Source organism: Cyanistes caeruleus, chromosome 2 (assembly GCF_971803275.1).
Source record: "Cyanistes caeruleus chromosome 2, bCyaCae1.hap1.1, whole genome shotgun sequence".
Classification (NCBI taxonomy): Eukaryota; Metazoa; Chordata; class Aves; order Passeriformes; family Paridae; genus Cyanistes; species Cyanistes caeruleus.
In genome coordinates, this window is record NC_141702.1 from 57,078,596 (window position 1) to 57,106,194 (window position 27,599).

Consider the following 27,599-nt stretch of genomic DNA (forward strand, 5'->3'; position numbering starts at 1 on the left):
AAAGACCAGAGTTTTGTCCTTCTGGACAGGCTCATTCATGTTCAAAAAAATCCCTCAGAACCACCACCAACAACAAAAATCACACCAAAAAAATTAGAACTGTCCTAAACAAGCTACACTTACTAGAGAAGGGATGAGAGGAGGAAGTAATAAATCCCTTGCATCATTTAAGTCATTCAAATCCCAGTGTAGTCCCTTCCTGTAGGGATACTGAATTGCCCAGAAACAGTAGTTTTAAACATTCTTAAAAGAATTAGCTATCAAGTACTTGACTGATTTAAGGTTGAGTCTTCCTCATCTTCCCATTATTTACCCCTGTAAGCATCTCTAAGTATTTTTTGTCTTTTGTTCCAAAACTGATTTAACAGCTTTCTGGACTTCCACTCTGGTCAAATTAAATCAACTGGTAATCATCTTCAGATATAATCTAAAGGGCTACCTGCAATTACATTAAAATAAAATGCTTTTCTAAATTCTGGAAAACGAAAAAGAGTCATCTCAAGAGTACTCCCTTGTATTCTCTTCAGTCTAGAAATCCAACATTACTTAGAACTGCAGGAATCTGTGTACAGTATCTTGACCCCAAAAATTCAGGGCTGATTAAAGCCTTGGTACTGACTTCACAGATGAAACGTCCACTAGTACTGCCAAAATTTCTCTCTGTGTCAGTACTGGAGGAAAGCATTTTACAAATTATGTCAGCCCAAAGCACAAGGTCTAAGCTGAGGGTAAAACATCCTCTGAACAGCCACACAAGAAGGCAGCTTGCTCTTGCCAGATTATACAGATTTCTTCAGAGGGTCTCATCAATTATCTACCAAAGGAAAATACAAAATAGTTCCAGAAGAAAAGGGAAGTACTGACCCCTAGCAATCAATCTATAACTGCAGGGAAAAACATACCAAACAACTCAAACCTATTAAGATACAAGCACAAAAAGTAGTTGAAACTTGAGGTCTGGACCTATAAAATGGCTTCTGTTGCAGAGATGACACATAACTTGGCACAGTTAGTAGACAACATCCATATAGTCTATAAGCAACTATCCATCTCTCTTTTCACTTCAGGCAGAAGTCTGGGAGACTGAGTACAGTGACCCAGCCATGGCCAAAGTAACAGCTTAGAGGCAGAAATTGTAGCTGCTAGAAGATAAAGTCATCAGAAAAATGGTAGCTGGTAAATGAAATCCTGAAATGGGCAACTTGACCAAAAATCATCAGAATCTGCACTACAATAGTAAACTGGTGGGATTTTTGCAGGGTTTTTTTAAGGGGAAAGGTGGTGTTTCAGTTTTTATTATTATATTAAATTAAGTTCCAGGCATCAAATGAGACTTATTGATTCTGAACCCTGTACTTGAGACCACTGCTGCTTTACCAGACAAAACAGTATGAAATGTTAAAGAAAAAGTACTGAACTGCTCAGTTCAATCATCCTTCTCAAAAAGTAGATTCCTGTCTTAAGAAGTCTTTAGCTGCTCCCTAAGCTTGCTCAACCAATTGTCCTCTGAGGTAAGAACCTTGCACCACAGACAATCTGTGTAGGAGACGCTTTCTGGGGACGGTCAGAGACACGGCAAAGACCTCTATAATCGAGTTAAGTGTTAGAAGTTTATTTCAGGGCGTGGGGTAGAGAGGTAGAGAGAGAGAGCAAGAGACGGAAAAAAGAGCAAGCAAGACAGAAAAAAGAGAGTGAAAAGAGACCGAGCTCTTCTATACCACTACTTATATAACCTATACCTTTGAATATTCTATTCCTTAACTAACCAATCTTTCTAAGTATACTAATATAGTAACATTTGTGTACAACCTATAGAAATCGCTATTTTTGCATATTTTTAGTTATCTCAGGGTCCTTCAGACCTTTCCTTATAAGGCTGGGATGAGGGGTCTCAGCTTGGTTTTATTGCAGGAAAGAATGTGTTCTGGCATACCAGCCCGGTTGGTTTCTTTGAATTATTCAAACCGTGCTATCATTTGTATTTCTTCCTTAGCCTTTCTGGCTACAAAATCATATTTATAATTTCTTTCTAATTCTACCTTCCCAACAAATCTGCAATCCAGTTTCAGAGCTGAGAAACTTCGTTTACAGACACCCTGCACTTTTCCACTCAAAACCACTACCAGGACTAGAAAAGTACCTCAGCCAGACGTGGTTCCTAGATCTCTGAGAAAGAAAGCAGAAATGAAAGAAGAGTTTTACCAGCAAAGCCAGGCATCTAAGCTCTGTAGTCCTTTGTGCAACTTAAGGCTTTCTACCTTTGTTGATTAATTAACAGGAAAAGAAAAATGTCATTTTACCATAACTGAAAAGCATAGGGGAAAGAAAACATCTCACATTTCTCATCCAGCAATCCACACAGGTGGCTGCTCTCCTCCTCAGCGTCACATACTCTGACTGCTACCTGTCACCAAACAGCTATCCCCAAGCCACATCAGCAGGAAAGAAGAAAGAGGAAAAACACAGTATTACAGGAAGATAGTTGCTTTCCACCCAAAAATTAATGTCCCGTGTCACTTTGGCTAAGTGTTAACTGGATTTTTTTTTGGAAGTTGATGGTTTGACCCAATCTTGGTTAAGAAAATGTGAGCAATTCCACCAGCTTTGATGAGGGCTGGATTGGAGCCATCCCAAGAAGAGTTCACTCAGCAAAGGTATTTCCAGCAGTGGGTGAGCCAGCTTAAACAGTGCTGATGTGGCCCTCCAAACTGTGATGTGCTGACTGCTCCAAATGCACAAGACTCTGGGCTCAGTGATTTCCCTCAGACCTGCCCTGGCACAGAGCAGAACACAAGCTTTAGTTGGGATCTTCAGAGTACTGCAGCAGTTAACACGTGTAAGAGCCTAAGTATATGACCAGAGAAAGCAGGACTGAAATGGAAAAACAAATCCACCCTGAGGCTTACTGGCTCAGTAGGTCCCCTAGTATCTTAAAATGCACTGTTAAACTTTTCCCTGTGTGGGCTGATCAACTTGTAATGCCACTAATTTATACACTCAACATCAGATCTCCTCCTGGAAATTATCAGTTAAAGCAGTAGAGGCAAGCAACATAAAAATCCTTTGTTTCTTACAGAAAAAAAAAATTTAAAAAATCATTTAGCACATTTCCACACACTTCTGCTTGGCACAGAAAGCAGGGACTGGAACGCTTTAGCTCCTGCAAAGCACAATGGAATCTGTGCCATAATTCATTGGGCTCTGGTCAGGAGTTTTGGGCAGAGGACCAGTATCCAACTGTAATGTCTGATTTAAGGAAAGCGATTCATTATACATCTGTAGAGGAGTTACCTGGCATCCGGAGGACATTCTTTAAATTGACAGCATCAACAGAAGTTTCCAGTGCTCCCTTTGAAGAGCCTCTGAATGCTAAGCACAGTAGACCAGGACATTTTTCAAACTCAGGAATGTAATTCTACACGATTAACACGTGTATTACGACTTAGGAAAAAACAACAGTGAGTTATTGAAGGCTTCACGTCCTCTCATTGACATCAATGCACAGGCTTCCTGCTGCATCAGTGACCTTTGAAGGGAGCCCACTGAGGCTGGGCTACGTCTGTCTCACCCACTGGCTTTGGGCACCTCACATCTGGGCTTCTCCAGTAATCAAACCACTGTGCAAAGGCCCCCAGGAACCTCACAAAGGCTGTCAGAGCACACTGCAGCCATGGCCCTGGTCTGCAAGTGCCCATCCAGGGTGTTGTCCAACACCTGACTGTCCACTGAGTTGGAGGAAAGGCAGTACTGGAGTGACAACAGCTTTGGGGGTTCCTTGTGAGGACAGAGCAGGTGAAACCAGTTGGCAAAGGTACAGAGTTGCCCTCACCATTACTGGCTTCACCCACAGGCTGAGCTGGGGGACTCCTTTCCACTAACTTACTGGGCTATAATTGTCTGTTCTCCCTGAAGACTGCACCCTTGATATCTTAGCCCTAGTCATGATGTTGCTCATCTTCATCCACTAGCGTATTTATACAGCCAAAACCTTTAAACTGCAAGATATCATCGGTGACCATATCGCTCACCAGGCAGGTATGGGCACTACAAAGAACTCCAGCATCAAAACAGATGAAGTGCACAGACACTGCAACCACATGTGAGGTATGGACAACAGGTATGTGGCTGTGCACACTCCTTGGCAGGACATCCTCCTCTTGTCAGTCACCCTAAGGAGAGAGCTGCCTTCTAACCCTGCTGCCTTGTAGGTGTGACTGGTTGGCTTGAACAGGCATCTCAGGTGATAGAAAAGCATCATTTGTATCAGTGCAACCATCCACAGCATATACCTGGGAAAGGGTCTGTCAGTCAAGACTTCCAGAGAAAGCAAACAATGTACCACATAGAGAAATGCAGGGATGGATTAAAGCCCACCTGTGGTTCCCTCTAAAATGACAACTACAAAGACATGGATTGCATCTCCAGCCAGCATGACAAGGGGGTAAAATCATGACACTTGGCAAGGGAGAACTGAGACTCATTAAGCTGTGCTTTGCTGCGTGCATTAATCAAGCAAGAAAATTTTATGGAAACAGTTCCTCCAACTGGGCCCAGAGCTGCAACAGCAAAAGCCATCCATGCTGAGCCATATTATAGCTCCCAGAACACTACTGTTATAATTTTAAAACTTGCAATTTCCATCTCTTTCCACATTCTTCTTAAGAGATGCTGTGAACAGCTATGCCTTAAAAACAGCCCCCTAGCTTTATTTTACACAGCTGTGCCACTACAGCATACATTTTCCACTTATAATCGTCACTTGGAGATTGACATTAGTCTCACGAGCACTTAAAAATATCCCTCACCCCATGCATTTTGACACAAGACTGCATTCAAAGCTCTTCACTGCTCTCACAGCTTAAACCTTCATAGTTTCCAGCTGAAGCCTTGATAGCACACTTTGTCTCCAACTTACTTTGAAACCTACTCTGGCTCCAGAGGTAGAGGCATCAAGTCATTGCTCCTTTAGGTCCAGTGAGAAGAGTAACCCCTGACAGTCCAGAAGAGGTGAGCAGGTGGTTTTCAAGCTCTCCTGGCTGCACAGCTCTGGCCCTGGGGCTCCTTGTTGCCACCCACACTAATGTGCATGGCCTGGGCTCCAAAACACATGGTTTACCTCAGGCCACTGTTTCAGCTCCTGGAGAAATACAGCCCACAGCTCGACTCAGCAGCCACTTCTGGGAGAGCAAAACATGAAACCTATTCTAGCAGCAGGCCTCCTGAATGTTTCCATACATCAGGCAGTGAGATGGATATGGATGGATATAGCATAATCTGTAAATCAGGCACAGTATGTAGGGGTGTGACCCTTCTAAAATAAAATCCTCAATCACTAACAGAAAAGGGAGCAGCATTTGTGAAGAATGTACTTTGAATGTCATAAAAACTTTAATTACTCCCAATTCCCTAATAAGTAAAATACGGAAAAAGTTGAACATTTGGCAGACCTCTTTCGGAAGTGTTTTTAAAACCAGCTACTCCAAAACCAGCACTGAAAGGTGGCTCTTAAACCTGTCACTCAAGCTATCCCTTTGCCTAGATACATTTCCTCCACCTGGCTGTCTAATACTAACTCACATTGATATTAGTCTATTTTTCTTTGGGATTCTTGACAATGCATCTTTCAAGGTCCTGATAATATTAGCTTGCTTACATTTGAAGTCTTAGAAGTTCTTTATCTGGTGTAAAATATTTTGTTTCTGGTGGATTGTTCTCTTTTACATGGCTTAACCATATCAGCCACAGATACTGCCAAAATGACTGACAGTATAAGGATTTTTCTTCCTATGCAGGACAGAGTCATAATTCTGACTCCAGCTGTTCCTTGAGAGTCCAGAAAACTGTCAGAGGATTAGGTGGTATCATCAGCAGAATTATAGACTTTAAGTTTTTGATAATGAATTAAAATCAGCTCTATAATATTTGACTAAGTTTCAAATGTTAATACAGGTATCCTTTAATCTTTGTTTACTGACTTGAAGTCTAACCTTTTCTAAACTTAAAAATGGAAGACTGTAAGGAGGGACTGGCTGCCTGCTGTACTCCAGTTTGACCTGAATCTCCCTGGCTTCAGTGGAAACCTCACTGGAAATTTGACTTGCAAGACGGGGGACTCTCTGATTTTACAGAAAAACAAGTTTATAGCAAAGCTCACCTATTTCTTTAACATCAACAAGGAGGAATAGCTTGAGGTGTCAATGGATCTGATAAAGCCATTGATCCCAAATGATGCCATATACACCCCTTCAACTCCTCAGCTGCAGGATAAAGGGAATGTTAGTGCTTCTCTGCTAAATGCACCCGAAGTTTCCCAGTGCTGACACTACACTGCCTGACAAGACTCCTGCTTGAATCAACTGGCAGCTCCTGTGACACTCAGATTCTTCATAGTATGCAAGAAACTCACATTTCTTGGCTTCACTGGACATTCAATTGTAAAAATGGCACAAATATCAACTTACAACATCTTAAGTCCTGTTTCTGAGATAAATCAGAGCCTGAGGCTGCTTTAAGTGGCACGGTCTGAATTTCATTTGCTTGCAATCACAAACGTGACAAAAGCACAAGATAAAGTTAGAACTGACCTTGTTCTCTTCTAGATAACCCTTGTACAGGCTGTCCTCTAGCCCTAGTCAGAAGCTCAGTGACAGGAAAGGAACCCGCCCGAGAAAATTAGAACATGAACCCACACCAAGCAATTCATGCCATGGCAAGACATTGTCAGGAATAAAACACCCCCCTTCAAAGTTTGTGTCTTTCCACACCCTGTTCATGACTGTAGTCACCACATTGTTTTCACCTACCTAGACTTTGTTCTTTTCATATTAATGTGCTTTATTTACCATAAACTGTGGTAACTTCTTTGTTTCTAACAGTCTAGGATGAAGCAGACACCACATCAAAACTGTGTCAGGAAAGTTAACAGCAAACATGACAGGGGACACTCTTATTCTCCTCTAACAACCTGGCAATTTTGTCCACGACAACAGAAGGTGTCATGAAGACAACAAAAAGCTTGCTGCAGGATGGAGCATTACCTCTTGTAAAGTATACTGCCAACTCTGAGACACAATCTCTACATGCGTTTCTATGCAAAGAATTGACTGCTGGTACCAATGCACATGGTAAAATCCAGCATGGTAGTAAGAAGAAATAACATCAGCTGCTAGCACTACTCCATTTAACTGAAGTTTATGGTGGTTTTATGAAAACCTGGAATAAGACAGAATATTTGCTCAGACTGACTTAGACTCAGTGGCTTTCTTACATTCTGTGAAGCTGCCACCCAGGAAATGTTCAATTTCCACATGAGGAAATATATGCAGAGCTTTCTTTAAGCTGAAGGTGAAACCCTAGCCATAGCTAATGCCCACACAAGTATGGCTAGATGGGAAGGATGACAGGATTACAAGCCCACAAACGCCCTTCTCTCCAGCACTGACACCAGTGTGGATCTTGCATGATGCTGCTCTGCCCAGACTGGACGTGAGTCCTGGGTGTGTGAATTACTGCACTGCAGCTTACCCACATTTATTGTCACTCACACACAGGCTTGCAGATGAGACAACTTATTTCCCTCTAGCTGGACCTCAAAGGATGCCCAAAGGCAAGGTAGTAAAAGAAAGAGAGTATTGTTTCTAGGCTGTCAGGCATCCCCTCCACCACTGCTCCCTCCCCCCGTGCCCGCAGCCTGAGGTAGCTTTGAAGTGGGTTGGCAGGGGACAAAAGTCAGAGCCAGAGCATGCACTTCTGTGAGCCAAGCTCTGTCCTGCTCCCCACAGCTATGGCCAGAGATCTCCAGTAAGGAAAACACACCTATTAAAATTGCACTGCTCATTAGGAGGCTAACTAAACCGTGGCAGCATCTTTATGCTGTGCACCTGGATCATTTCTTATGAACCTAAATCTCCACTCCACTGCTCTCCTTTCACATCCGTGCAATCTCATTAAAACCAGTGGCATGTTATAGAAGCACTCAAGTGAAGAATGAGGCCCTGCTCGTTCAAAGGCTGAAAAAAACATTGTATGTAATTATCCTGATGGAAGATATAGACTAGACTTATGGGAGGTCACAGCAGGAAGCACAGTTCTCTTTCTGCACCAGCTTTTGTTCCAACCTCATCACGCAGTGGTTACCAACATCCATAAAGCACAAACCACAGAGCTTTGCATGCTTCTGCACCACTTTATCTGAGAATTTTATTTTTAATTAAATATTTCTATCCAAACACCCAATTTCCTTACAAATTTCTCTCAGCTGCTGGTTGCTGGGATGTTTCATGGCCATCCTCAAAGTGGGAGACAAATGGTAGCCTACAGCCTACTCTGTATTGGGTTATGACGGGCAGTGGGAGGAAAGTGACAACTCTCAGCCACCTTCACATCCCCTGAAAAACCTGTTAATCTCAGCTACCATAACACTCAGCAAATGGATTACATCAGTCATTTGTGGACACAGCAACAAGTGTTAACCAAGCCACAACTAGTAAAAAAATATCATGGCTTCAGCTGCTTCAAAAATCTAGGATTTTTAAAATTTCCGAAAATTTATTTTTACTTATTAAAAAAAAAAAAAAGAAAAGAAAAGAAAAAGAAAGAAAAATATGATCAGTAAGATACTTCTGAAATGAAGATTGGGTTTGAATCCGAAACACTGACAATCTGGATGGTGTGGCTTTGCTTCCAGTTCATTCCTTTATGCATATCACAGATTTCAAGAAATCATCCTCAAGCATCCTACTTATATTTGGAGTGGTTGGTTTACATCTCTCTCTGAAACCACCTCAATACAGATAGATTTGCTCCCTTACCCGGTGAAATAGCACAGATTTTTTAATCTAGTGGAGATTCGTATGTTTATGTAAAGTCTTTCCATTCCATCTCTAGCTGAAGTGCATGTTCAACTTTCCATTCAAAACTGCCAAAAATGCCTCAGACTCACAAAGTCAGAGAGTAGGAATTTAAGCTTCATCATGCATTGAAGGAAAATAAAATTTAAAACTCTTCATTTTTATTTCTCATTTCAAAGCCTTTTATAAATCAGAAAAGTTAGTTTCCCAAGGTGCAGGTTTGCTAAGAACAAAACTCAGGCTCAACATTAGCCTCTGCTCTTTCATTAGCAGCTCTCTGAGATTAAGTTTCTTTACAGAGACTGGAGAACATAAATCTTAAAATAACATAGCCTTTTCTGCTTCCTCTTAATGGAAAATGCAAATAAAAACCACTAAAATATTATTTATCTATCTCTAATATAAAACTATTCACAACTCATGTCTTGAAGTAATACCCACTCTGATTCTTCTAACTAAGTTTATTCCACATTATTTATTGCAAAAATTCTTTCAAAAAGTACACATGTAGCTTTGTACCTTAAAAGGGAAGCTGGTGGCACACCCTCCAAGGCTCCCAAAGTGCAAAACTCATAGATCCTGGATAAAGTGCATGGCAGGGAATGGAGAGAAGACTATGATCGCTATTCTTAGGAGCTCTGTATTAGGTTGGGCTCAGATGGGCACAGATCCTCATTGCTGATAAATTACTTCCTTATTTCATTTCTTTTCCAAAGAGCAACTTTCTGCAGACATATTCAAAGCAATGTCTTCATGCAAAGCCCTGGGCTGTTTCACACATTATAAGCAGTTCTATCACAGCTGAGCAGACACAACTGAGACACGTGGCAGCAGCCACTTGGATTCACCTCATCATGATTTGTCAGGTACTGGGACAGTTGGCAAAGATTTTACCCAATCAATAGCCTTGAAAAGCATCTCAACAAATCAAAAAGATGCAGTCACAGCTCTGCTGGTTTGTAAAAGAGAATCTATGCCATCTTCCTTGGGTGAGCCCAGGGATATCTCGAACTAAAAATACACATTTGGTACATTGGTTTGATTTGGTACATCAACCTTCAAGGTTGAGGTTCAAGACTTGCAGCTTCTCCCCACAGGACACAGAATATCCCTGACCAGTGGGATATACAGCAAGAGGAGCCTCTGGGAAAGAAAATCAATCCTTCCTGTTAATGAAGCCTCTGCAAAAACCAGGAGAGAAGTCTCAGGATGGACTTCCAGTGTCTTTAACATGCCATAACCAGCAGCCTGCTAGAGCTATATATATATACCAGTGTATATATGTATTGGTACATACATATACCAACATACATGGACTCCTATTTTAGGGTATTTCTGTTTGGTATTTGAACACCCAAAGTGGAAGACTTGGAAGGAAGGATGCAGTGTAAGGGTGTATTGATACAGCCCACTCTCTGACTGCTGCTAGGTGACCTGTGACACCAAGCTGGCACTGGTGCAGTTCAGAGGAATGAAGCTTTCTAATACCAAAGCACCCAGTCACTTTTCTTGTGAGCTCTGACCCACCCATCACCAATGCTGGTGAGCTATGATGATGTGGTGATGAACAATAATCCCCCCTCTCTTCAAACCTGAGCTTCTGATGAAAACCAACCCTTACTCCTGTGGCAGTGGTATCCTCTGCTGTCACAGAGCTTTGACTAGATCTGCATGGCAAGACCAGGTTACCCAGCAGCGTTATGGGCAGCCTAAATCTGGGTGTTTTGTCTGGCTGGGGAAGCAGCCCTACAGCAACAGCAGAGACAAGGTCCGAGCTTGGATCCCTCAAACCAAGGCTGACTGCTAAGAGCAAAGCAAGGAAATTTGCACTGTTTTACAAGTAGCTTAAGGAACTTGCTACCATATTGTGTGTTGGCCATCTGCTACCATTCAGTAGCACAAACATTTTGCTGAAGTGGCAAAGCTTCCTGAAACACAGTGATTTCCTTCCATACAAAGGGGCCCCAAATGGTTCAAAAGCTCCTACAGACATTTTGAAGCTTCACTATTTGCCTTCTCAGTTTTCATAAGGACTTGCAAGCATAACAAAAGTTTGGGGGTTTTAAAAATATTTTTATAGAGCACAAGCAGAGAAAAAATATATTTGCAAAAGGTCCAACTCCTGCAAAACACAAATGGTTTGTTCCACACTGCCAAAAATCTTGCAAACTCCATGTCTAATTTTATGAGGCTCTTATGTCTGGATTCATAGGGTCTGTTTCTGCCACCCTTACTACAATTACTAGCAGATTGTTCTGTAACGGTCCAGTCCTAAGAAAAATCTTCTTTGGGAGCTTCTCTCCCAAAGGAAAGCAACAGGTAGAATGGTAGGCATGAGCTAAATATAATTCCCCCTGTCTTCAAACACACCACCCTCTTTCAGAAACACCCATACTAACTCATCAGATACTCTGATGCATATGCCCACCAGACCCTGAGGTCCATCATTTATCTGAGCTTTCACTTCAGCTCTCTCCACTGGGCTGAATCCTTCCTCTTTCCCTGCTGGTGTTAGAAAAAAAAAAATCTTGTTTTTTCTTGTATGTCCTTCTCCCTTCCCTCTGTTGACACCCACATGGATGGTTCCTTCCCTTCACTCCACTCCAGCGGGAGTGTGGACACCATCCTCTCCCACTGTGCCGCTGTGCAGGTGCAGCTGTGCCCACACCACGCTGCCTGTGACTACCCTGTGCTAGCATAACATGGCACAGCTGGCTTGTCACCACCACAAGGAAAGACTTAAGTCAGTTCAAAGCCATTTCTCTTTAATTTCACTTAAGCAGTGGTTTGAAATCTGTTTCCATCCCTCCAAGGTTTCACACTCATTCCCATTCCCACATCACATCATTAGCTGCAGGTTTCCAGCCCGATCTGCACGCTGTGATACCAAACACAGCCAGAATCCCACAATGTCTCATACCACTCATCATCCCTCCCTGAGGGCAATTTAAACAGCTGGTTTTGCGGAGGAAAGAAAGGTGTCTAGCCCTCAGCAATCAGCACTTCCAAGGAGCATGGCACATCCTGCACTGGGGGCTGACTGCTGGGAGGGCAGATGAGGAGCACATATGGTCTGAGACATCTTGTAGCAATAAATTTGTGCTCAGCAATTGAAACCCAGCAGCCCTGACCTGATGGGAAGGGCTTTCATGGAAACATGTACAGTGCTCACTGAGCATTCAGTCCTCTGAACTCCCATTCAAACATGTAATCTGGCTCTTGGAGGACCGGCTTGACTAACATTAGCCATTAAGAGCGAAGAAAAGGAACTCAGTGCCTTGGCAGAGCAATCACCACATTACAAACAAAATAATACATCACTGTACACATCTAACATGAAAAGTTGGTTTGCTAATATTGTTGTTTAAGGTTTAGACTTTCTAGGTTTTCAATACTGTTTCTGTGCTATCACAGTAGAGCTTTTCTGGTTAATTTCCTTTTCTTTTGGCTTTGTTTCTTTGTAAAGACATCAATTTTTCAAACATTCAGCTTTGGGCAACTGGGCAATTCAAAAGACATCAGTCATTACTTCTTTTTGGAAAATTTCAAGTAGAAGAGAGTGAGGTCTTAGCTTGGGCAGTTCTTCAGCACTGCAGCATGGAAAAAACATTCAACTCGTTTTTAAAACAGGGCCAGTGGAGCTTGGGAAAGGTGAGATGTCACTTTCAACATTTGTCTTAGACTATTGAATGAAACCAGGCTTTGCGATCCCCAACCCATCTCCCCAGTAACACAACCTCAGACACTTATCAAATATATATATTAAAAATACATGCAACCTGAAATCAACCTGAAGTCGCAGACCGGCAAAGCCAAATGGAGCATTTCCATCACTGCCATTTGGTTTTAAATTGTTTATATCACCTCTGCTCTGGGAGACCAGAAACATCAAACCAATGGCACAGCTGGGACAGAGGCTGACAGGAAGCTCAAGTGATGCAGACAGCAAGGCTGCAAGCACATAACCCAGAGCACCCACTCCTGCAAAGTGCAGCGAGCCCTCTGCCAAAACACCGGATCACTGTTGGCTTCACGCTGCTGCAGCCTCTGGGCACGTGAGCTGAGGGCCATCTGCAATGCATCCCATGCTAAAGACCACACCATTATGTCACTGAACTCAGCATGGCTTCAAAAGGTGATGAAAGGGAAAGATACAGACTGTGTGAAAGTGTAGCTCAGTTACTCATGCAGGGGCAGATTCTGATGCCATTGGGTACTTCCATGGGGTTGCCACATGAAGCAAGACACTACACAGCAGGAGTTATAGCATCTAAATCCAGCCCTCCATCTATCTGCCTAGAGCCTGTGTCCTGCAGTGCTCAGACCTGCCCCAAGATCTCAGCAGCAAAGGCAAAATTAAATGCTATCTTTCTGAGGCTGAAAACATGAAGCCTGGCTACTTCTCAGGCTGTTGCATGGGTGCTAGGGTTGGGAACTGGGTGCTGCTCCCACACTCCCCTCCATCAGCAACAGGAGCATCCAGGGGCTCTGAGAGGGCTGGCCAGGCAGGTGGCAGGGCTTGAGCTGGTCTCTGGGTACCACAAGTTTCCAGCCACAGCAGTACATTTTGCCAGTTACATTTGCTGCTTTCCATTGCAGGAATTTTAAGGCACACTCAGTAGTTTTTCTCCATACCAGCTAAACCCTTCTGTACACCCTTCCAAGGACACCACTCTGAAAGAAAGGATTAAGCACTTCATAACAGAATACCAAAACAAATTATGTTGACTATTCAGTTTCTCTTATTTTTGTCTTTTTTTAGAGACAAGGAAACACTAACATTCCAGATCCAGAAGTCCTGTACTTTTTCCCCAAAATAAAAGTTTCAGCCAAAACATAGTAGTCAGCTCTACAGTAAACATGACAAATAACCATTTGAAAAGTGGTCTCTTATTTTACAGCAAATGTATATATTAAGAACAACCAACTCTTCCAGTGGAAAAATAATCATTTTAGTGCAGGAAGAATACAACAGTCAGAGAGATTTGCTGGAACTAGGACCATTGCAGGATGCCCAAGAGGACTTAATAACTATGTAATAGTGGAATAGCTGCATTGGAACTGTGAAATATGAACACACTCCACAGTCCTCAAAGAGTAATTTACTCTGTTTAATGAACAGCTGGTTTGATGACTGAGTTACTCACTGAAGAGGAGTGATTTAAAATGCACACTTCTCCAGACCACTTTTCAATGTGTACATAGCTAAATTTGGATGTACATTTTATGTGTGCTTCCAGGATGAGGAGAAGCTTGGACTGCCTTCCTTACCACTGGATTTCAGTATTACATTTGATGTAATTACCAATTTCTCTTTGTTTAGGAAAAGCTCTCTGTTTAGAGCACACAATTTCTACATGTCTTGGGTCTTACACTTTTCCATGCTTCTACACTCCTTAAGACTATTTGCTTTAAACACAGACCTGACAAATGCAAGCATCTATACCAAAATGGAGACACATGCAGGCTGCTCAGAAGAGTGAAGAGTGCTCAGCTCTCACCACAGCACAGAGATGTGACACAGCCAGGGAACACAACCCAACCTGGAATGTGGGAAAAGCTGCTGTGTCCCATTGCACAGATGTCATTTATGAAGAGCTAACAGTGGGCCAGAGGATACAAGTTCAGTGAGAGTGAGGTACAGTGACTGCTGCTTGAGAAAGGTACAATTTAACCCAGAGAGATTTTAACTATCCTGAAAGTCCTGTGAACAGTACAAAATATGCAGAAGTTTAAATGCACATTTGCAGAAACTCTGAGAAGGAGAAAAGACCTTATATGACATCGCAGACAGCAGTTCCAGGGAACTGGGGAGGAGAATTTGCCGCTCCCAGAGCTACATGACCCAGCAGCCACGTGCCTTAGGAGCAGAGGACATATAACAAGGGGTCTGGAGAGAGGTGGGTACCAGGTCCCATCCAACAGAGAGAAGGCAGAAGGAACTCAGAAGCGTGCACAGGTCTTGCTGGAGACCAGAAGCACATGAGCTGGCAGCACAACTTCTCATCTCCCCAGGCAAATCGAGACCATGCAATGGAGGGGATGCTGTGTAAACACTGTTTGATGTTGATCTTGTTAACTCTGCTGCCAGTACAGCAGTTAAGCACTCAAACATGTGGTACACTGTGGAAAAAGTTATTTTTCATTACAGGTTTGTCTAAAGTTTAAAGAGGAACCAAGGAAAGCAGACGCTTTCCAGGTGCTTGTACATCCCCCAAAGGAAATGAACCCAACTACAGAGGTGCTGCAGGCAAAAGCTCAAGTGAGAATAAATGTGAGAGCTGGGATAAGAGTGTCCATAGTCAATCTAGCTAGGTACAAGGGCAGTGCAAAATCCCGCTGGATTTTGCCTGGATAAATGCCCCTTTGGTAAGTGGCAAGCAGTGTAGGTGCAGGACTAAAGCACACCACCCCTCTAAATCCCTAGGCATCCAGGGTGTGGAGGAAAGTTAAGAAACGTGTGTCCTGAGACTCAGAGAACAGATAGCAAAGCAGAAGATCTCAGCAGTTCTTGGTTTTCTTTAAATCTTGTGCAATTTAAGCCACTGTCTTGATCTTGGCGGTGCTTGTTTTGGCACTTCAGTTTGTGAAATTCAACACAGACAGTAGGTTTTGCAGCCAACAATGCAGCAGAATAAGCAGCAGCATAGCAAGCACATATAAGAAAATGCAAACATTATTTCAAAGGCTCTCTATTGGGTCATGCACAGCAAAGGATCTTTCAGACAACCTCACATTTCTTCAAGACAACCATCACTTCTCTACTGACCTGAAAATGCAAGCTATAACACTCCTCAGGGGCTACGATACTAGTGCAAACATAGCTAAAATGGAAGTTCTCAACACACGTGGAAGCAAAATATTTGGGCTTCTCATGAGACAGAGGGAAAGGATATCCCCAGCTTCAGTTTCTGCTGCTCTCCTCTAGATTTCACTGACTCACAACCCAGCAGTTCATCCCTCCCTCTCTCCCTCTGAGGGCTGGGCAGGGGCACTGGCTGCAGGGGTGAAGCCATCTTTTTCACCTTGGGGAATAATGAAAACACTCACAGTTCCAAGTGAATTAAATTTCATGTGCATTCAAAGGAATAAAAACAATCCTGCAGTGCAGTATACCAGTGAAAGTGTTGCAGCTTTAGGGAGCTGTAAAAGAGAAATGACACGTGGCAATTTCAGGGGTAGAAAAAGACACCAGGGAGTGCTGGCACCTGCCTGAAGGATCAGTACAGAGCCCTCAAGGCTGGTAGAACCCTCTCAAGGCTGCACAAAAGTGTGGTACATCTGCAGCTTGTGGGAGAAAATAGCAGCATGGAGCATCCCAACAGGAAGGCACATCAATATCCACACCATTTCCTCTGGAGAAGTGACCGCCACAGCGCATTAGCAGTCTGTGGGAGACACGCCTATCATCCATGCTCCCTCCTCTCTCCCAGCAGACACCACAACAAAAGGTAAATGTTCCCATGATACATGCATGCATGTAGCTATGGTTCACTTGGGAAGGCAAAGGAATACTGATTTATGAAGACAGGTAACTCAAGTTAAACAAGATAAGCAGATCCTGACACTTCAAAACTAAAGGGGGGAAGAAAATGTTGATTTGGCTGCATTTTTTTTCATATTTGGGATCACACCCAGGCTACTAAACACAGGTTCGTTCTAGAGGTCTTTGGTTAGGACTGGATTCCAGTCCTGATTATATTTGAGCTGCAACAGCATAAATTTAAGAGACCTAATGCCTGGTGCCAGCACATCCCAATGCCAACTTAGCCACATTCCTGAGCACCTCCTCAGTGACAGACAAAGATGCATTACATAACTCCCAGCTAGAGAAACCACGGGTCCTAGACATGCACCAGAAACTGAGCCTGGTGAAAATACTGCTATGCTTCCTTCATGTGAAGACAATAGCCCAATTGCAGACAGCTGCATGCAATGTGAAGCGGATATAAAGTCCAATCTAAGTTATCTTGAGAACTTAGAAGTCACATTTCAGTGTCCTACAGAGGAAATATCATCACTGAATGTGTCTGAGCTACATTTTTGAGCAGCTGAATGCTCACTCAATATTCTAGATCCTAGACATAAGATCCTATTCCCCCTGCTGGCATGTCTTTGTCTCGCTGCAACATGTACTCAGCCCCGCCTCTAATTTCTTTCTGTATAGATCAGCTTCTGAAAGCACCTTCTAAACCACACGTCCAGCCAAAATCAGTCCACGCGCTGTCTGAAGAGCTGGAATCACAGACTTGGACGGCACAGGAGCTTTCATATATCTGACACACCCAGAGGCTGGTACAGAGCTATACAGTTAAGACCATTACAGCACTGTCCTAAATAACTGAGAAGATACATTCCTTAGAGCTAAATGAAGTGGAAAATTCCCTTGGAGACCCTTCTGCTTTCTCTGTTTATGTCAGACAGTCTAGACAAGGAAGGAAAATGAGAGTTAGTGCTGCTGTCAGAAAGGCTCTTCCTCTGAGCATAGCCACTTCTTAAAGTTTCTCCCAAATTTCTCCCACTGGCTGCAGGTGGTGCTTGAATACTGTTTGTCTAAGCTAGTAAGGTGGGTGGGTGACTGTTTTCTGTAGTCAGTACTCATTCTTCCACGCATGGGATCTGGCAGCAAGCAACAAATCTCTCCTGGCAATACACGAATGGGATCTGCCCCCTAAGTTGGCTCCAGCACAACACCCTACTCTTACACTTTCTTGGCCCAAAGACTGCCACAACAATCCTGGGCACAGGCCCCACACTGACTTTCTATTTTGATAAAGAGAACACAGTCAATGACAGCACCAGCTCAATGCCAGACCCTTACTGGGGAAAAAATCTTTCCTTTCTTTCTGCAGACAAAAATTGAAGGACTCTTTCACTTCATTGGAGCCTGTCTGCTGAGCCAAGGCAGCCTCCCTGTCTCACAGACATGGTATTTGGACAAAGGCTCCAAAGTGCAGAGTGAGTCTGGGACAGGTTCCCTAGACAGAGCACATGCAGTAAAGGTGGTCAGTAGGACCATTTCTAACACAGCTGGAGTGTGAGAAAGCAGGACCAAGGGCAGCAAAATTGCTCAGTAATGGCTTTTATGCCCTGAGAAAGAACTCCTGCTGAGACTGCCCTTGCTCAGGACACAGCCTGTGTTTAGTAGCTTATAAACTACTCTCTAGACTAGAGAAGGAAAGTGGTGTCCACTCAATGTGGCCAGCACACCAACAAGGACAGGGAGCACACATGCAGCCCACATCCAGTCCTGTCCAGCCCCTCTGGGGTTAACAATGCATTATTTGCACTCCAGCAGGTTTTGGTGTGCTCCAGAGTTCCATAGCTGGGAAGCATGCAGAGAGCTCTGTGCGACACTGTGCCAACACATTTGGGTTTGTTCAGAAACTGGCCTAATTTTTACAGCACATCGGTGTGGGACTGCAAACAAGGAAAGACTACATGGATATTACATGCAAAATTTTTTGTGTAGTATCAGAATCTCCAAGACTCACTTTAGACATTACACAGTCGGGGTAGCAAGAGCGTGCATGCACTCAACAGCTAACACTTTTCCTCAGAGGCTATGACACTTGTCACATTTCCCTCACTAGCAGAATACAAACTCCCCTGCTCCCTTCCCTCCTCTCACTTGCCAGCAGGTAGCCGCAGAGATCCAGTTCCCCGTTCATTTACCACTGCCACAAGGGAGCACTATGATAAAACCGCTTCCAGGAGCGTGATCCCAAGCTTAACCTGGATGCGAACAGCAAGTTTTAGAGAGACTACAGTTCCAGGTTAGGCAGATCATTCCTTGAAGGATCACTTAGCTGCACACTACAGTTCACCGGGAGCCACGGGTGAATGAAGTCCCGAGCTCTGCCGCACAGCCCAGAGCTGCTGGGGAGGATGATACCGTCCTCGGCTGGCTCCTCTACACTACAGCACGGGGCTGGAGATGGGACAGCCACCATGTGGGCAAGTGTCCCTGTGCCGCTCTGGCTACTGTAACCCCAGCAGATACAATCTGGCGCTGAAATGCCTCCGCATGTGTATCTATACCCTGTCTTTAGCCGCAGTCTGCTGCAGACCTTGCGGACACAAGCTGAGGAGATTCGGTTCGGCATTGTCTGCGGTGCAAAAAGTGCCGCGGGGGCTGCGGTGACCGCACACTGCTTCCACAAGGGAAAGGACAGGGCAGATCTGCCACTGCCTCCCACAACGCCACCTCCAGAGCAGCTTAAACTTGATCCGGAGGGCCCGGGGACCTCCGACAGCAGCGCCAGCCTCGCCCGGGCTGATACAGAGTTGGATCCACAGGACTCCGGCGGCGGGAACGAAGAAAAGAGGGATCTCTCCTGGCTTCCCGTGGAGCTGCTGTGTTGCCCGCTGTCAGTGCCGCTGACCCCGCAGCAGAGACCAGACGGGACGGCGGAACCAGTGCGCGGTTCCGGGGGGAAAAAAGGCATCCACGGGCTGAAGGCAAGCGGGCCCTGTCACCCTGCGGCGGGCCCTGTCACCCTGCGGCGGGAGGCTGTCACCCTGCGGCGGGCCCTGTCACCCTGCGGCGGGCCCTGTCACCCTGCGGCGGGCCCTGTCACCCTGCGGCGGGAGGCTGTCACCCTGCGGCGCTCTCCGCTCGCGTCTGGCCAGGAGCGTCCTTGCAGGCTGCAGCCCGGCGCTGCGGAGCGGCAGAGCGCAGCACAGCAAACCCACGGAGGGTCCCGGCCGCTCTCCGAGAGCCGGGTGACCCTCGGTGCCGAGGCTTGCCCGGCTTTGCAGCTCCCCTCCCCGCTCGGGTCTCCCTCCGTCCCGCGGGGGGCACCGGCCGAGAGGTCTCCACACACCGGGGGCGGCGGCAGGTGCCTGCTCCGGGGCAGGGAAGCGCCGGCTCGGCCGGGGTGTCCCCGCGATGCCGCCGCGGCGCCCGTCCCCGTGCCGGCCGGGGGCAGAGAGCGGCGCCGCTGGGCATCCCCAAGCACCGAGCGGCCCCTGAGCCCCCCGCCCCGCGGGCCCCAGGCAGCCGGGCGGCGACACGCGTGGCACGGCAGCCGCTCAGCCCCGCGCGGGGCAGCTCCCGCCTACCTGGCAGGGCGGCGGGCAGCAGGGCGGCCAGCAGCAGCAGCAGCAGCAGCAGGGCGGCCCAGGGGGCGGCGGGCCCCGCCATGGGGCCGGGGGCGCGGGGCGCGGGCGGCGGGAGCGGCGGGGCGCGGAGCTGCCGCCCGCCCGGCGATCGTCTCGGCGGGGCTGCCCCGCTGCTGCCTGCGCGCCCCGCCGTCTCCTCCTCCCGGGCTGCCGGGACACTGCAGCGGGGCGGCCCCGCGGAGGCGGGAACCGGCCCTCCGCCCCCGCCCGGCGCCCCGGCCCGCCCGCCCCGGCGGCCGCTGCCCGCAGCATCCCCGGCCTTGGCGGGCAGCGCACCTGGCTCCTCCGGGAAACATCTCCCCGAGGAGAGTACGGGCTCCGAGCCTGCCTCCCGGTGCCTAGGGGAATTTCAGCTGGCCCACGCGTGTTACACGCACCCTCGTGTTGCCTTCTGTCCTCTCCCCTTGTGGCACTGTGTCCTCCCAGCTGGGGTGGGTATTCAGTCCTGCGTGGGCACAGGGTTCGCTATACAGAACTTTCTATACCGGCTTGTCTTTCCTTCTCCACATCATCTTTTGCTCTTTCTGAACTTCCACCCCGTATCTGGCCGGAATTTTTCCCTTCAGTAGCCTTGCACTGGAGAGATGCACTGTTAGATATACAAGGCACTTTGCAGTCCGACTTGTCTGGCTCTTCCCACAACCCTCCAACCCATATCTCCATATCTACCTTTTGCTGCATTGCTGAAGGATATTTCTCTAACAATTAATAATTGAACCTCTGCTGTGGAAACTAAGCAAAAAGAAAAACAAAACTAAACTAAATGGGGCATAAAAGTTCTTGCCTGCTGTGAAGGGAGAGGAAAGATACTGGGAAAAATAAACACCATATTTTTTGGGGAAAACAGAGAAACACAGAAAACAAACAAAAGCACAGGTCAAAGGAAGGCAAATAACAGGGGTAGGCTTTGCACAGGAATCTTGGCTCCACACCTGCTTTTGGCATGCTGCCATGCATCTCCATGGCTGAGCACATGGCGGACTGGCACAGAGTGGCTCCAAAGTCTCAGGCTACATCTCTGCTGCTGGGTGTACCTGCTTCTGGGTCTCTGGTCCTACTCACCACTCTGGTCCTCCTGGCCAAGCTGCTCAGGGTCCCACAACCCACAGGATCAGACTGGCCATGTGTTGGCCACTGGTATCAGTGATTATATGGTATCCTTCATATGTTACATATGTGCATTTTCATGGTTTGCAGAATCCAAAATGAGGTTAACAGGGTTAACTGATGAGCTGAATGTGTGTTCAGGACGTAGGAAGCCAAACCTGGCAGCTGCTCACCCATACTGGGTATGGGACAGCCTCCTGCTGAACTACACCTGGACTTTGTTCCATTGCAAGGTGAACACTGCACTCTGTAAGTAAGAAAACCTGGGAGCAAGCTGAGACTGGAGCAGCCATGCACAAGGTAGGGACTGTAGTCCAGAACTGAAGCAGGAACCCTGGGACAAGCAAAGGGAGTTGTGGGCACCTCCAGAAGACTGTCTTTCACCACTTCTGGAACATTTCCTCCTAGAACTTGACTGCTACAGCCTGGGAGAGGCTTTTAAAAACAAAGCAGCATACCAAACAGAAGGAGTCTCTAGATGACAGGGTTTCTGGAAGCTCGAGTTAAAGCACATCTGCAATACCACATTTTTAGTAGATTGCTATCTGTTGCAGCCTCCTGGCTTTGCAGCACACCAGGCATCACTGGTCACTGTATCCCTCATTGCTCTGAACAGTGCCCTTCTTGCTTGAGCATCACAGCATCATTATCCCCTTTCAGCTTTGGCTCTCCCCTTCCTCAGTGGCATTCTCGAGGATGTGGTTTGCAGTGCAGTAGCATCAGCCATACAGTGAGGAATGGAATGCCAAAGAGCAGCTTTGAAAGGCCTTTTTTGGATTATGAATCAAGGACTGACTTGAACTTTGACTGGTTAAAGACATGCAATTCTCACATGGGACACCAGCTGTTTCTGAGAGAAAGTACACTTCATTAGCAAAGCATGACAGCAAGAGAAAAAAATGACACTGAGAGATCTGGATATTTGGGTCAAAAGTTTTAGCAGGTAAACCTGGGTGAAGAGTATCTGTTAGAGTCAGGGATCTCAGCATCACAGAAATCCAAATCCTGCCTGTTATCTGCAGCAAGAGCTGTTCTGTGTGAGAAAGGTATCATTGTACATGGTGGGCATTTGGGAATTGCAGCGGATGCAGTTAGTGGAACAATGTGACTGTGTCAGTACCCTCTGACAAGGATGTCTGAGCTTGCCCTAAGAGAAAATGGTACCTGGCAAGGCAGGAGGAACAGCCTCAGCATGATGCCCCCTCCAGCATCCACACAGCCCCCCTCACCCCCCCAGCTGGTCATAGGTGGCAGAGGAATCCCCCATGGAAGCTGACATTACTCAGCAGGCTCAAGCCCAATTTCTGCTTTTAAAATCACAGCTCTGAAAAGGGAAAAAACAAACAAACAAAAAAAAGGGTACTTACTAACTGGAGGCAAAATGGTATATAGATGTATTGGAAAGAGTGAATCTTTGCAGAGTACATAAATCTGCAAGGGGTTTTATTTTCCTCAGTTGTTTCTTCATCTTTTGTTCTATGCAAGTGCATCCAGGAGAGACAGAGGGTTGAACATGCAGAGGTGCAGACATCTGTCTGGATGAAATTATGCACCATGCTCACCTGTATGGGCTGTGCACTCTTGAAGGTTGTTCATTAAAAGACAGTATTCCATTGAGAATATGGATTGCTCAGGAAACAACCAAGATGCCATACTGCAATGAGTATGGACTTGTTCCTAAGGCAATGTGAAATTTGTTTCTTTGCAGGAAAGGAATTTTCTGTAATTAGCCCAGGTGATATTAGTGTAACATTTAAGATTAAATTATAGCTTAAACCAAAACAAGGGATATTTGGGATTGCTGATTCTTTCTCTCTTATTTATGCAAATGCTTCTCTTGAAGCCATATGAGGCCAGATCAAATAATCACTATATGCTGGAAAATCCTGAGCAGAGAAGATGCAATACACCAGCAGTTTGTTTTCAGGATTTCTAGAAAACTCATTGAAACAGGTCTTCAGCTGGCACAGTCTAACAGAGCTTCTTGCCTCACCTCCTTTCATTCTCTGTGGAGCTCTTTTATTTATACCAGCTAATGGAACAGCTTTTTGCATTTGGCAAACAACTTACTGACTCTTGAATTCTAGAATGTTTGTCATTGATGCAAAGGGAACAGCAGCAGGCTGTGAAATAGAAATGACACTCCCAACAGTTTGTAGGGGAAGGTTTACAAATGGAAGACTCAGGCAGACAGAGACATATAAAGGAAGAATTTTAGTGAGCCAAATTGTCCGGATACTTATGAGCAATTTCAAGGTCTCTGCACAGAGTTTCTCTCCTCTGCAATTCTCTACAGTACTGCCTGCAGCTAACTTGGATACAAGCAAGCAGGATCCAGCCCCAGCATCAGCCCAGGTATGGCAGCATGGGCTACAATACAGGCACGGGTCAGCACCCAACAGCTAAAGCCACATCTGCTATGTAATGTCTTCTACATAATCTGTAATCACAGCCTCAGATCCAAGTGAAAACACAGCAGCCTTTTACTAAATTCCAGTGACATTTGCTTTATTTATGCACAAGGAAGGAGGAATGCCACATTAAACACTGCCAAGAAAGTTTCCGACCACTTACTCTAATGGCAACCACCGTTCCACATAATTTTGTTTAAATGATCTAAGACCCTTGTCTTGTAAATGTTTTGCATCTGTTTAACACTAAACCTGCACAAAATGAAAGGAATATTTAAATGCATAAGCCTTAGTGTCTATTTTACTCCAAAATGAACAGAAGAAGTTTTAAGCATGTTAATTGTCTAATTCTTTTGAGTTGAAGTGTACAATTCTGTTGAAGGCCACTAACACAGAGAAAAGAGGCTGAAAGAGACCCAGGAAATACCTTCCAGCAATGTAAAACTACATGCACCTGGTAACCACTCCTTTTCCTTGCAGGTTGCCCTATTTCAGTGTGAGCTATAGGTTGGTAGAAGCACAAATTGCTGCATCATGTAAAATAAATGCTCATTTTTTCAAAAAGAAGACAGCATAGAATATATACTTGTTATGGGAAAATCACAAGTAGCCAATAATTTATTTGCTGAATTTTGCCTTTTGTTCTGGTTTACTTGCCTGGAAACAGTTTCTTTTATGTATTTGTTAATGATTAACATTTATACGTTTTAGTAACCTTCCCACTTAAACCAAAAGAAAGATTTCTGGTTTTTTAATAACAAAATGGTTCAGGCATGTGTTCTTAAAGATATGTGGAGTATTTACCCAATCCAGCTTCTAGGTAGAGATTCAAAAAAAAAAAACCAAAAAAAAAAAAAAAAAAAAAAAACCTGCCAGAAGAAAATGAAAAGCTGCTTAAGTTAAATGAAATTGCCAGATGAGTGTCAGTAGAATTGTCAGAATTGTTGTATGCCCATCTGGTAGACTCATTTAAACAAAAACTAAAGAAGAGGAGATTATGTCATTAAAGAATTCTGCAAACAAACAAGGAGTAACTGAAGTTTTTTAGGCAGCTGTAGAGCTGGTACGCCTTGTTTCCCGTATTATGTCTGAAAACATGTATTTTCCATGCCATTCTTCTATAGCAATGCCAGTGTTTTGGCTTTGGTTGAACTCAATTATCTTAAGGGTCTTTTCTAAACTAAATGAATCTCTGATTCTGTTACTTTAATGGACAAAGTGCCCAGCACTACTTCTGTTGAGCTACATTTTAGCAGCTCCTGCTGGATGCCAGCTGCCCACCAGAACCACTCTATCACTCCCTTCCTCAGATGGACAGGGGAGAGAAAATATAGCAAAAGGCTCATGGGTTGATATGAGAGTAGGGAGAGATTGCTCAACAATTACAGTCACGGGCAAACAGGCTTGACTTGGGAAAATTCATTTATTCATTACAAATCAAATCAGAGTAGGGTAATGAGAAATAAAAGCAAAACACCTTCCCTCTACCTCTCTCTTATTCACTAGCTTACTTTACTCAGATTTTCTCTACCTCCTCCCCCACTGCAACACAGGGACACAGGGAATGGGGTTGTGGTCAGTTCAGCACATTAGCTCTGCTACTCCTTCCTCTTTAAGAGAAGGACTCCTCACACTCCTCTGCTCCAGTGTGGGGTGTCTCCCCCAGAAGACAGTGTTCCATTAACTTCTCCAATGTGAGTTCTTTCCATAGGCTGCATTAATTGCTCCAGGGTGGATCTCCTCCATAGGACACAGTCCTTGAGTAACAGACTGCGCTCAGTGTTCTGGGGCTGAGTCACAAGTCCTGCCAGCAAACCTGCTCCAGTGTGAGGTTCTCTCTCTCCCCATGGGTCCACAGTTTCTTCCAGGAGCCTGCTCCAGTGCTTGCTTCCCAAGGGGTCACAGCCTCCTTCACAGCATTCTGCTCTAGCATGGGGTCCAACATGGACCAACTTCATGACTAACACAGAGTCATCCATGGAGCAACTGGATCTCTGCTCCACTATGGACCTGCATCAACTGCAGTGGGACAGCAACCTCACCATGGTCTTCACCAGGGGCTTCAGGGGAATCTCTGTTTGGGTACTTGGTACCTTCTCCTTCTGCTCCTTCACTGACCTGGGTGCCTGCAGAGCTGTTTCTCTCATATATTCTCGTTTCTCTGGCTGAAGCTGCTGTTGTGCAATTTTTTCCCCTTCTTAAATATGTCATCCTGGAGGTGCTGCCACTGTCACTCGTGGGTTCAACCTAGACCACTGGCTGATCTGTTCTCCAGCTGGTTGGCATTGGCTCTAACACACAAGGGGAAGCTTCTAGCAGCTTCTCACAGAAGCTACACCTGTCATTCTCCCACTCCTTACCACATTATGTACCACAGTAGAGGGTGGCAGTAATGCCGCTGCTCTCCATTAAACTGCTTCAGCTTCTGGAGCAAATTACTATTTTCCTTGAGTGTTTATGAATATGGAGATAGCTATGTTATTCTACCATGCAGTTCTGTCAGAACAGTGAATGTAATAATGCCATGTCATGTCATGTCATGTCATGCCATGCCAGTCCTCATCTCTTGGTGAGACTGAGTTGATATAACTCAGCCATTGCTGCCTTGCCAAACACCTTTCAACACTGCAACTAGTCAGCATTAAAATAGCAGAATATAAGAGTTATCTATGAAAGCCCTTGCAAAATTTGTATTTAAAGCCTCAAGAACAAGTTCCCTGTGTTCCTGCCTGGTGTCACAAAACCCAGAAATGACAACCTAATGAGAAGCAAGGTGGACAGGCCGGAAGCATGTCAAACCTGGGTGCCATTAACTGCCTGAAGCACGCAGTCTCCAGTGGTATGGGATCTCTGCCAGTGTGATGCCTGGACTTCAGTGTTTACACCCTGGGAACTGTCAGGGGAGAGACTGATTGACACAGGCTTTGATGATGGGTGCCATCAGAGATGCAACACTGTCTGTCCACATCCAAGGCTATTTCAGCTGCTAAAGCTCAGTCAGCACAATGAAGTGTTGAGTCCTGAAAGCTTCATCATGGCAATCAGCAGTCTAATAAAAGGTGGGTCAGCTTGGCCACTCTTACCACGGGTTCTTCCAAATTAAACACAATCGGGGCTGCTTCCAAAACATGCCTCATGCCTCTGTCCTGAGCCCTCCACAGTGGAAGAGCACTGAACTGGAAAGGCATGTGGAGCGATTCTAAGCATCCTGCATGGTGCTTGTACCCCCACATGGCAGATGGTAGTAACTTTGAGAAATAGGGTAAAAAAAGCTTCCAATAGAGACTTGGTGAGTTTGAGGCTCTACACAAAACCCCGATCTTTGCCATTTTGTCAAAATAAACAGATTTTTGTGACAACTCCAGGGGGTAGTAGCCATCTGAGTTGCATGGACAGGCCCTGCAGCACAGCCTGTCTACGTGACGAAGAGTTTAGGACTTCTAGACCCCCATTTTCACCCTCCTCTTCTTAAGACCTACAGCAGTCAGCTACTCTGACAGAAACTAGGAACATTAAAGACATAGTCCAGGAGGGGCTGCCCTTACTGCTCCTCTTTGTCTGATGAGACCTCGGCCTTATGAGACCACATCTGATGAGAATCACACCTAAGGGCAGTGATTGCAGGGACGCTCGTGCTGCTGGCCCAAGGAGGGTGACTGGGATGGGGAAAGAGACAGAGATGGGGAGATCTGGTCCCGTGGGGAAAAAGCTTTAACCACACTCAGCAATCACAGGATTGTAAGAGCATGTGCTTTGTGAATTTGAGAGCCTCAGAGGATTAATCTCCCAACTAATAAATATCTGCTGGGCCCACATAAACTCCACTAATTAACAAAGTTGTCCAAGCTTTTTTGCCCTAACACTCCTCTTGCCCCACCACTAAGAGCAAGTGACAGCCCATTCCTGATAGGCCCCTCCATGAAACTCATGGAGGAACTTCTCACTGGAAACTTAGGAGGGAGAAGACAACTCTAATTTTACAGCAGTAGAGGAAATGTGTTCTCTGAGATCCTTCTGTTAAAAGAGATGGCTATTGTTATGGCTCTATTTGGCAAGGAAAGAACTAGGATTGATCAACGGCTTAGGCTTACTGTTTCCTTAATAACTA

General features: G+C 45.4%; 1 protein-coding gene across 2 annotated transcripts in view; it reads right to left on the bottom strand.

Moving 5' to 3' along the window:
* Positions 1-27,599, bottom strand: part of FNDC1 (fibronectin type III domain containing 1) — an 80,925-nt gene that overhangs the window by 39,077 nt on the left and 14,249 nt on the right. The window contains exon 1 of one of the 2 annotated variants that reach the window (XM_086877190.1): positions 19,914-20,124. The exons of the other annotated variant lie outside the window; for it this stretch is intronic. Coding sequence (XP_086733316.1) covers positions 19,914-19,995 — 82 coding nt within the window. The 5' untranslated portion in view covers positions 19,996-20,124. Of the gene's footprint in view, positions 1-19,913; positions 20,125-27,599 lie in introns of those variants that run through there. 2 annotated transcript variants of the gene reach the window in all.